At 35.8% G+C, this 12,672-nt stretch overlaps 1 protein-coding gene across 1 annotated transcript in view; it reads left to right on the top strand.

The window, feature by feature from the left end:
- LOC147067477 (uncharacterized) overlaps nucleotides 1–10,698 on the top strand; it is a 219,317-nt gene extending 208,619 nt beyond the window's left edge. Inside the window, exon 4 of the mRNA XM_085954282.1 lies at nucleotides 1,272–10,698. Coding sequence (XP_085810408.1) covers nucleotides 1,272–8,551 — 7,280 coding nt within the window. The 3' untranslated portion in view covers nucleotides 8,552–10,698. The remainder of the gene's footprint in view (nucleotides 1–1,271) is intronic.
- Nucleotides 10,699–12,672: the final 1,974 nt, after the last annotated feature.

Genomic DNA, 12,672 nt, shown 5'->3' with positions numbered 1-12,672 from the left:
AGCTACTTACTAAAAGTTGGTACACTACAAACAGCTTTATAAAGTTAATTTTTTTTTTTGATGAGATATAAGAAAAACTGACCTACCTACTTCTTTTGAGGTTACTGTAGTGTTAGTTTTTTTTTTTCTTCAAATGACATAAAACCTTCTAGTGTTGAGTGTTGGCATATTGCATATTTAAAAATACAATAAAACGTATTGCTTGAAAGATGTCCTTTGCTATGTTCGCCAAGTTGGTATTGTTCTTTCAATATTATAGTAATTCATTCACTATTGACACCTATTGGCAAAACTACGAAACACAAAATTAAATTAAATTTAATGAATAAAAACTTTTTAATTAAAAAAATATTTTCTTTAAATTTAAATGTAAGTAACCTCATAATATTTTTTATTTTATTTTTATCAGATTAGCGTTTGAACTAGTTATTATATTTTATACCTACATAGGTATTAAGTTATAAATATTTTCCAAAATATTTATTTTATTTCTCATTGTTTTTAGATATATTATATTGATTAATTAAAATTGTTTTTTAGGGGTGATTTTTCAATTAATTTAATGCGTGTTATATAATTCGATTACTAGATGTCGCTAGTAGCATAGAACTTGAGCTGTGCCATGCATATAAGTTGAAATTAACTGGTCCTTAAAGTTCACAAATACCTACCAAAAAATCTCTTTGCATTATAATATTAATACCTATCAATTGTGTATTCATTCTTTCATCTCTATATAAAATTATTATACCTACCCGTAATATTTTATTACCTAATTTGTATTATTGTATTATGTATGACTCTATTGTAATTATTTTGTATTTTTCTGTTTTTTTCCAATCTCAACTCTAATCCTCTCTCCGGTGGGCGTGTTCAACAAAAAAAAAAACAATCTCTGTACAACCCAAAACTACCAACTACCAATGTACATTCGACTCCAAAATCAACCAATGTTTGTCTTACCATACCAAAATGTATATCAAAAAATGGAACCTGACATCTATATATTCCCTCTCCGGACTAAAATGACGGCTGACTGAAATGACAAACACAATTTGGACAATAACAAACAAAATGAACAAACCGACATGACAACAAAACATGGCTGACAACTGTCAAATGACTTTTACATTACATTACATGAATATATCTGTTATTGTTACTAACATTGTGTATACATTCCACATTCAAAAATAACTAATACATTATATGTAATTTATCCTTAATTTTTAATGGAAATCCATGTGTATGAATATTATTAAAACTTACAGACGTTACCACTGTTCTCTTAGTTGATAATCAGAAATTACATAGGGATATTAATTCGAGAAACGGTCGTTATTTAAATGTTAAACCTGTCATTGGTCTTTTAACTTCTACGGCAAGAACGTTTATACAAGACGGTGTAACAACAGAGTATGCTACACAAGTTTTAGGAACGACTTTAGATAATGGAAGAGTCTACGCTCAACTACTGACTAAATCTTCACTAGTATTGTATGACAGGCCACATGATGCTCAGCAAGAGAAAAGAACGCGATTGGCATACGAAGCTGACGATGGGAATCGTTGGAATTTGGAAGAAAATCTTGGAGAGAGAATTAAAGATCAATATATTATCAAAAACACTGATTATATCAGTCCAAAAGACAACATTGATCTCTTCACGGTATTTGCCAGCAAACCGTCGCAGGAATCTCTCTCCACGGCTTGGAATCCCGTCTCATATTCCGATATCCGAGCCGAAGAAGCAATCGAAAAAGAAATCGAACAGATAACAGAAAACTCCAGGGTTCAGGGTTTGAAAGAAATACCAAGATTTACTGAATTTGAAGCATTCAATTTCCTAGATCCTCTGCCAGCAGCGAGGGAAAGAAAAATTTCTACTTACAACACTGCCAATTTTGGCGTTGTTCAAAAAGAGGAACGTAAAGAAAAGGCCATCGATTATAAAGCCGATACAAAGGAAAATCTTGTCAAAGAGGATATGAAATCACAGCAGCAAAAGATAATTGAGCCTTCGAAGGTAAACCCCGGTACTAAATTGCCAACTTTCACGGTGAAGAATGAATTCTCTCCAATATTTTATTACATTGATAACGTTGAATCTAAAACAGAAAAGTCTAACACAATACCAAATTATTTGAAGAATGCTAAGAAATTATTTGGTCATAAGGAAGAACAAAAGCCCCTAAAAACTCTTACTTATTATGGGTTTTCAAATTTCACTACGACAGTAGGTGATATAGCTTTTATATTTTCTCCTACTACAACAAATGACTTCAAAATCGGTGGACCGCAAGATATTACGCCGTCGGCCGCATCCGAGGTGCAACCGAATGTCGCAACAAGAGTCAAGACTTACCTGTCTTCCGACTTGAATATGGTAACAAAAACAATGCAAGGACATCAGCTGTATATGGAAACCGCAATTCCTACAGTTGTGATGAGCCCACAAGATGCAAATAGAGCGAGTAAAGCCTTGCACAATGGAGAAGCGAAGCTAAAAAATGTTCTGTACGAACGACCAATGGAGGAAGAAGAGCAGGGACTGAAGCAAGATGAAAAATTCAGCAGGGTAATTGCCAGCCTCAAGAGTGGCCTATTTATAAGACAACATACTCCATTTGGATTGAACAGAGATTCAATCCAACCATCTGAATCCTCTTACAGCACCATTCAAAGAATTCATTCGACAGACAAATTAAGCAGTAATGAAGAGACCGTTCAAGATGAAAGAATACTAGGAATACACCCGACTGAACCTCTCGGTACTCTGAGTCCTACAACGACTACAGCAATTACCGAAAGCATCGAAGAGGTATCAGTTGTCACTGAGCCTTATTTGACTACTGCTGCCGAAGAAGAAATAACAGAGCCGAGCACGACAACAGAAAGTGATGCTGAAACTTCTCCAATAACTGAAGAGACTCTCACTACGCCCGCTTTAGAAATAGCTGAGGACGAGAAGAACGTAATTGAAGAGCCTTCTGAAGATGCTACGTGTACAGGAGGTATTATTCCAGTTTCCACAATGACGACTGCATATAAAACTTTCACTTACTTGACAACATATTTCATTCCTCTTGAAGGAACAGAAACGACTACATCAGTGAAGTCTCACGAAGTTGTTACATCCGAAACTGGATTTTTGACAAACTTAGAATGCAAGACTGAAGAAGTTTTAGATATTGTACCAACAAAATTAACTGAATTGAACTTGCCAATAAAACCGACTCAGATTTCAAAATTAGATAGCGAACCAAAAGAAACAACAGTGAAACCAGTTGAAGAAATAACCGAAGCGAGTCTTCCAGTTCTAACCACATCTGAAAGGACCACTGACGCACCAGTGGAAAGGACTACTACAGAAGCTGTGGAAACCACAACCGATAAAGTAGATATTACAACTAAGCAAGAAGAACGTGTAGTAGATACGACAACCACCAAAGCAGAAGAAGAGTCTAAAACTGAAAACTATCCCACAACAGAACGAATTGTAACCACAAGCGAAAGTCACATGGAAATGTCAGTTACCACAGAAGAGTCAGTGCCAACCATAAACGGTCGATTCAATATAGAAACCACTACCGAGTCTAAAGACGATTCCGAAAACAGTACAAATAGTGATGAAAATGAAATTGATTTAATCTTCAAAACACTTTATACAACTTATACATACTTTACCACATATTTCCAAGGTTCGACATCGACAATTGCCAGTACTAAATCTGTCGTTACCAATGTTATCACATCAACTCTTGACTTATCTGAAATTGATCCGTCAATATTTAATGCTATCGAGTCGAGTGACTATCTTTTCAAAGGTACTCAGAGAGAAGTGTTGGGTGAAATTATGCCTACCAGCGTTGGAGTCGGTAGACCCACTGAAACATTTGCATTAAACAGTATCATTGACTTGGTTAAAAATAGACAAGTCATCGAATCTGTGCAAAATGACGCAATCTCGAGTTCAAAGATATCAACTCCAGAACTAAACAATGATAAACTATTCGAAGAATTTAAACCAGATGTCGTTAAAACATTCTATACTACATACACATTCTTTACTACTCTTTATGTTGAGCAAGATATCAATATCTGCAGTCGTTCCGAAGTGTATACAAATTATGTCGGCCCAGCTTCTCTTATTCCTACCAAAACGAGTGAAGTCATCATGAAAACTAAAGTAAACGAAATCGATTTTAATAACTGTAAAAAAGTATCGGCTGATAAAATAGCAACAATGAAAAACATTGAAACGGATAAAAATGGTGATGAGGTGGCCGTAGCTAAACCAAAATATAATGTGTACACATCGATCGACAGATCAAATAAGAAAAATAAATCCGAAGAGGAAGATACCGAATCGAAATCGGATGATGAAGGAGGTGATATTGATCTGAAGAGTGGTGAAAGTATGTTAGTTACCGATATCAAGAGTAGTTTCTCTAAAGGCGATCGTCAAATTATTGACAACGCCGTTTTGGATGATCAAGTAAGTTCTGAAAGTAATATTGACGAAATTATGCCGTCGCCTACATTACTTTTACAAACTAGTTTTACCACATTTACTTACTTCACGACAATGTACGTTGGAAAGGATTCGAGTAAAGTCAAAAGCCGTTTGGAAACCGTCACTAATGTAGTCACCGAAACTCTGGATTCGAAGAGTGCTGAAGTCGAAGAAACCAATTTGCCTATTACTTACTACACAACATTTACTTATTGGACGACGTTATACAAAGACAAGTCAACCACTATCACTAGTCGGGAAGACATTATATCTAATGTTGTGACTCCAACAGTGTCACCGACGACTGTGAGCCCAATTGAAACGAGCCCTATTGAAGTCTCGGTTGTTCAAGTTGCTAAGGAAATTAACGAAACCAAGGTAGAAAAAACTAATGAAGTTCCAATCAAGCCTTCCACAACAGTGGATGACATTTTAGCTGACGACGGAAAGGCAACCTTTTTCACCACGTACACATATTTCACAACATACTACGTCGGTAATACTTCTGAACTGAGAAGCAGTTTAGAAACGATCACAAATATTGTCGATAATACCAAAGATTTAGTCAACAAGAACCAAATAGGCAGGGCCGTTGGTAAAGAACCGGCTGTCAATAATTTGCTAAATGACGATGACAAGAAATCTGTTATTAAAGCTACAGCCATTCCTGGAGAAATTATCCCAACTAAAGTGGTGGGCGACAATGCGATTATTCCCACTCAACTCTCCGGAACGTATGTTGATAAACTCCCCGACGGAGAAAAAAGAATTCTGTCCTCTCAAGTTGCCATAATAAGCGGAGACTCGACGATAATAACGGGCGGAGAAATTAGGCCAGGTGACGTGGGTAAAGTAGAAATAATTACATCAACTAAAACAGTGGACGGACTGGTCGTCATAGACTCTAAAATAGCCACCACCGGATCTACCGACATCGAAGGCTCCGTTACGGATCCCACTACTTTGTCTCCAGATGACGAAGACGGAGAGGGCGAGGAAGATGAAGAAGAAGAAGATGATGAAGATGATGACGGCACCAACCCGAGGAAAAAGTCTAGATTGACATTCTCCACTAGAAAACGAACTTTCACTCCTGTCATAAGGCCGTTTGCTTCACGAAACAGGCCGACGTTCAGTCCAAAAAGAGTTCAACTGACAAGTGGTGCCACAACTATTACCAGATCCGATTTTACTCCAACTGTGACAGCTACCCCGGCTTTGAAATCTTCAGGATTCAACAGGAAACAGCCGTCTTCCGCCTATCCTGGCAGTACAGCTGGAGGAGCGAGGCGAGGATTTAATAGAGTTAATGGAGCGACCCCAGCTGTGAATGCACCGAGTGCAAGGTCTACAGGATTCAGAAGGTCATCAGCCGGAGGCGATATTCAGCCAACCAGCTCAAGAAGAGGAGGTTTTAGAACCGGTGCAGTTCGCAATGATTTCTCTACTCGAGCCGGATCGAGAATCAGGCCGACACTATCTTCAAGATTCAGAGGAAGCAAGCAAACGACAACTCCATCATTAAATGGTGAGGATTTGGCAACTGTGACTGAAAACCCGACTGCAGGAACTGAGGACGGAGAGACTTCCACTGAACCCGGAGCGCGAAAGACCACAAATGCTCTGAATCGCTTCAGGCGTCCACCTTTTACCAGGGCTCCCGTGGGAGCCGCCCCAAGAACAACTACCCAAGGCACTACTCGTAGAGGATCTTTTGGCAGAAACGGTAGAGGTGGCACAACCACCACAACTAAAGCCACTCAGAGAACAACACAAAACCCTCTCTTTGCCTTGAGAAATAGAGCACGACCTAATTCACTATTTCCGCCTCGTGGTTTGATTAACAAACCAACTGAACCGCCACAAGAGGATGAAATCAATGACGACCAGCAATTTGAAGAGGAGGATAAAGAAGAGGGGGAAGAAGAAGGAGCCAATGAAGATTCTGACTATGAATCATCTGATCGAGAGGAATCGGTAGCTACAACTTTAGCTCCAAAAGTAGCTAGCAAAGTGAGCAACACCCCAGTCATAAAACCGTTCGGCTTCCGCAGAAGGTCAAAGAGGCAGACAGATTACGGCGCCAGAAGGAACTTTGCAAATTTTCGCAGACCATCTTCGAGAACACCAAAATCAGAACCCAAAGTGGAACCGGAGCCGGAAATTGAAGTGGTGACGCAGGCTCCGAGAACCAGAGGTCGATTTTCATCGAGAAGTAGTACAGCTAAACCCTCTTCCCAGGCCAAAGCCCCTCAGGTCAAACCGGCCCCCCAGGTCAAAGCGGCCCCTCAAGCTGCGACTAGAGTGACAGCGACGACTAAATCTCCCGCTAATGGAAGAAAGCCTTTTATTTTGAGAGGTGATAGCAGTAAAAAGACTTCACAGACGACATCTAGACCATCCTTTAAGTCACGATCCGGGAGACCGTCTTCTGCAAGGACGTCGTCTTCGTCTCCAATCAATTTGAGACCTAAAGCACCGAGGCTTAAAACTTATGCCACTTCACAGACGGAGGCTCCCAGAGCCAAACCCAGCAGCAGCAGTAGCAGCAGCAGATCCAGGACAACAAACAACAGAGGACGCGGAACGACCGCAAGATATCGTCCCACAAATAATGATATCGTCGACAACAACTTAGTAAACTATCAGATTCCAGACGACGGCAAGTTGACGATCACTCACAAGATTCCTATCGAAGTGACAATTCCTGTAGTCAATGGAAAACTCACCGAGTACAAAAATGTATTGACGGCGAAACCAAGTATAGAAATATTGCAACCTGATCAGTGGAGCACGACCGTGAACTCTTTCGGCAGCAAGTATACTGTATTAGTATCTGAATTGTCAGAACCGGTAGAAAATGGCGCGACAAAAGTGGTACAATTTATTTTACATGAGACACCTACGACAAGCGTTGTTTTCACTCCGACCACTATCAGAGGAAGAAGAACATCATTTTCCCACGTGATTCCGAGCACTGTTTATGACGTAGAGCGGGTCACTTCGACAGTGCAACCATCCATCAACGCCAATGTTCCACTGGCAAACATTCTTTTGTCTCAACTGTTGCTGGGGGGCATCGGCATGCCTCAACCGCAAATAAACCCTCTGCTCGCTTTCCAAGGACAACAGGGTGTCCCGCAAACGCCTATGACTGAATTTAAAGTTAGAACGACAACTTACGTTACAACTGTTACTGATGCAAAGTCTACCGTCATCCCGATCACTTTCAGAGGAAAAGAGATATTCACCACAATTATCGATTCTAAAGTCGACGTGATCACGGCTACTGAATTTATTACTGAAACAGTGGTGGTGACACCGACTGTAGGTTTACCCGGTCAAAACCCCAACCAGTTGAACTCGATTCTGTTACTGTTACAGCAACAACAAGTGCAACAAGTGCAACAGCAACAACTTCAGACGGCCAATCCACTCTTAGGACTGCAAACTGATCCAAACGTATTGCAAAATAATCGACCACTGTTCGCTGACGATTTACTTAACAGTCCTAAGCCTGAAGTATTAAACGTCAAAAACGCCGACGATTATTTAAGCGATTACGTTGAGGAAGATATCACCCAAGCACCAAAAAGAGCAATCAGGAGAAAACCCAAACCTAATACGCCGATACCTCCTCGGCAGTCCAGTATTATCACTCTTTACGTATCTGGAAGAACCCCTGGAGAATTCAGCACCGTTCTTTCGACAGTATACATGGACGAAACTCAAAGCGTTCAGAAACGTGAAGCAATCTTCTTTGAAAACTATGAAGTCATTCCGTTCGATATCCCTCCACTTGTTGATTCGTCCCAGTACGACTTGATGCTGGAGAAATACATTCTTCCAACCACCGACGACAGTCTAATGAGCAATACGATCTCGCAATCGGAAACTCAAAGCTTGGAAAGTATCCTGGGAGAAGTCAGTCGGTATGTTGCTACTGAAAGTCCTGGAGCCATTGCGGAGACGGCCGACGCTGCGGCCGCTACCGTTTATGTCATCGAAAAGAGCGTACGAGACCAGGGAAGATAAACAAGAGACATAAATAATTAGTTTTATAGTTTACGGCTAAGATTAAATTATCGGGAAGGAATGGACGGAGAGTTCAATTGTCTGGTTGCTAATCATTTCACCTCGTTCTTCTTAAACGAAGTAGGTTAATGAAACCAAAAATAGCGAACTGACGAAATATAAAAACTTGACAACTTACTGGTTTAGAAAACGTTAAAGAATAATGTTAACGTTTCAAACCTTAATAAACATTCACAATGAAAGAAATTAAATTATGTCTTATAAAGTTGATAATATTATTCAGTTTATTTTGTCAACTAGAGGTAGATAAATAATAAAATTGTGTGAAAGAAATCATTTCTACATGTTTTTGAAAACAGTCAGACCAAAGCGTTTTTCGGTATCGATTAAATCACTAGATAGAAGAAATGAATGTTTACACCTACTACAGTTAGTGATTATAAAATAATCTACGACATAAAATGTTGCCATAAGAAAAAATAAAGAAAAAGTATAAGGCGAATCAGCTCAAATAAAAAACGAAAACATGAAATTAATAATAAACTGATTAAAGAATGGTTTACATACTCAAAGAAAACAAACCTTCTTTTGATGTTGAAAATGATTATTACATTAATATAATTAATTAGTTTCGTAAGAAAAATGCCAACCTTAGTGTAAATTTATATAACGTAATTAGCTTAGTTTATTATAGGTTAATTTATGATTAATAGTCCATAGGTATTGGTTAATATTGTTTTAGTTTATTACCTGTGGAGACCTAGAGAAATAAATACGTTTGAGAATTGAAAGTAGTAATCCGCTTGTAGAATCGTAGCATTCATTTTAAGACTAAAGTCGCTTGAAATGTTTAATAAATTATGATATAACGAGTAAATAAGAGTTAGGAAACTATTTAAGATAATAGAAATTATAATATTTTTATACATAAACGATCCAAGAAAACTTTTTTCTTTGGTTAGTAATAAGAAAGAATGTAGTGTTTTTGTTTACAGCTTTTCTTTCATACGTTTTGGTGCTTTACTAAAAGTCTGAAATAGACGTGATAAACAAGCAAAATTTTACTAATCAAGGAAATATGTATAGAGAGTTTTCAATGAATTGTCATATTATATTAATTATCATTACCTTGGTGATGAATGGAGCTAATCCAAACAAATTTCAATAACCGTTTTATTTAACCAATTCACAATTTTAAAATGCCAATAGGTACATACACGGTTTAATTAAAATTTTCCAATATACTTACAAAAATATATGTATTTACCATAGAGGTATTAAATGTAAACATATAAGATTATTAGAAAGACCAACATTAATATTATAACAATGTAACAATGAGGTTTAAATTTTTCATTGGACATAGATGCCTTTACAAACGAGTTTACAATATTCAGTTTGGGCTCACATACATCATAGTGATTAAAATCTCATTGGTAGAAAACTGCTTCATACCAATATGACGACCAATGAACGATTGCCTTACGAATTGTCAGAAATTATGTTTATTAAAATTTGCTAATACACAAAAATATATGTGTTTATAAGATTATTAGTAAGAATTTTTAAATGCCCATATCTCTAAATCGCAGATTTGGATTAGGTTTATTCAACACCAAGGTAACGTTATAGAAACTGATACCTATTAAATTTACATCTATATTTTTAATTTACCGCCAAAAATACTGTTGCATGATAATATTTTTATTACGTATACATTATTTCTTATAGACCATGGATTAAGCGTTGGACTACTGAGAAGAATATTTTAATTCATGGAGTATTCTATTAATAAAGCTTATAGCTACAATGGTGAAATCAAAAATAGCTAACAAGAGATATCGTTTTATTATTAGAACATTAGTTTCAAATTAAGTGTGGTTAGAATAAGTTATGTGACTTAATTGCTTTTTAATAGCATTAGTTATAATGGGACTTATTAGAGTCTGACATTTCAAATGTTGGATAACAAATACTATCGAAGAACAGTTTAGAAATTCCGTAGCAAATTTTATTACAAACATAAAAATCTACAGCTAATAGTTTATTGTAATTATTAAAACACATTAAATTTATAAATTATAGACATTACAATATGATTACAGAGATATTATAAAATGCTCATACTATGTAGTTAGTGGCCTTTGGTATATAAACAATAAAAATCTACGCATGTGCAACAAATTTACAATACATACAAGACAAACTGAAGCTAATGATAAAATTGAATATATTTTTATAGAAACATAAATATACATTTATTATATGTTTACTTTAAAAGTATTACATTTATTTAGTTATTAAATTTATCTATTTATAATATTAGATCATTACATAATGATACACTCAGCATTTTAACTTAAACGTGGATTCTACTTTCAATCTCAAACAATTATTAACTTTATTTGTTATCGTCATGTTTTATATTATTAAATATTAAGTTTATTTAATTACTGTTGTATTAAAAACGATGTACAGGTGACCCATGCGATTGAATGTAAATTTGGACCCTTGTACAAGATAATACAAAATTAATAATTTTATTATTGTAATATAATAATTATGTTTGGATAACAATAAACTCAAATGTACTGTAAAATACAACTTGTGTGTCATTTTTATAACACCATCCTATAAGAAATCCAAAACAAAATAGAGTAAAACACACTAAGAAAATATCAAACAATTATAGGTACTTATAGTCATACAACAGATTTTTAAAAATTCTTTTAAAGTAAGATAATATTTTATCAACGTTGATACAGATACACGTTGAATGTCAAAAAACCAACATTAATGTTATAACGATGTAATGATGAGATTAGAATTTTTCTCTGGGCTCTTACAAACGAAATTTGTACACAATATTCAGTTCGGACTTCTGCATCATAGCGATATTATAAAATCTCATTTGCTGAAAACTGCTACATACCAATATATGACCAATGAACAACCCCGGTTGCCTTACGAACAGTCAGAAATTGTGCATCAAATTTACATGAATTTAACAAAATGCATATCCCATATGGTGAATCAATGTGTTATAACATAAAAGTAATCAAAATACATTGTATATAATATATACGCAACATATCAAAAAGCCAGATTCTGTCAGCGAGTAGTGAAAATATTTATTCAAATAACAGTATATTGCAACAGTATATAAATGAACACAATTGCAATCTTACGAATGCATGTTGAAAAGAAATTGCAACATTTATCTTGCTTCCTGGACACTTGATGTTTATTGACATACAACTGATTTCAGTATCATAGACGATAATTTATTATCTTTATAAAAGTATTTAACAATCTAAATTTAGGCTAAGTATATTTAAATGGTAAAACATGTTATATTTTTAATGTGTTGAAAGTTAAAAATCAAGAAATACTTAACTAGGTTTGTTAAATTAAATAATTTATATATTACAAGTAACGTCTTGTAACCATGGAAAGTTTAAATCAACTTTTTGCCAAATATATGACGAAATCTTCATATGTCAGTCATTTTGATACTTTGTCACAAAATTATAAGTATTTATTATGTATGCAGTTATGCTTAGTCCACACTTGTATAAAACTTTGTATAAAAACTTTTTTTTTGTATTCCACTGCAGACGGAAAACATTATTAATGTACATACAGTTGTATTTTAGTCTGAACTAGGCATAACAAGTTACAACAGTTGACTACATTGGTGATAGTGTGTTAATACATTGGACACTAAAGTCACGCTCAGCGCGTAACAATTAATTCGATATAATAGCATGCTATTTAAATGTGGTAATTAAAAAGTAATTATCTAGTTATCTAGCCAGCAGTCAATGTGTTTTAACTAAAATTGTATATACACAGTTAATTACTTCAATTGGAATACACATTACAATAAATCACCCCACAAAGACCTTATATGTTCCTGACAAAGTGCCATGACAGACCCAAAATTTGGGAGTACAACAACTGACGTCGAAATGACTAAAAGACACCTGACATTTGACCAATGACTTGAGAGACCAGACTGCTGCAAGCCGATCAGCTGATCCCACAATCCTAAGGTAAAAACAAACCATCCCACACAAAACACCCAGGTGAGTTGCACTTATTGATTAACGTTTAACACT

This window comes from Rhyacophila brunnea, unplaced genomic scaffold (assembly GCF_057557595.1).
Source record: "Rhyacophila brunnea isolate RB1 unplaced genomic scaffold, BYU_Rbru_1.0 scaffold_4, whole genome shotgun sequence".
NCBI classification, from domain to species: Eukaryota; Metazoa; Arthropoda; class Insecta; order Trichoptera; family Rhyacophilidae; genus Rhyacophila; species Rhyacophila brunnea.
This window is presented reverse-complemented; position numbering and strand designations above follow the sequence as displayed.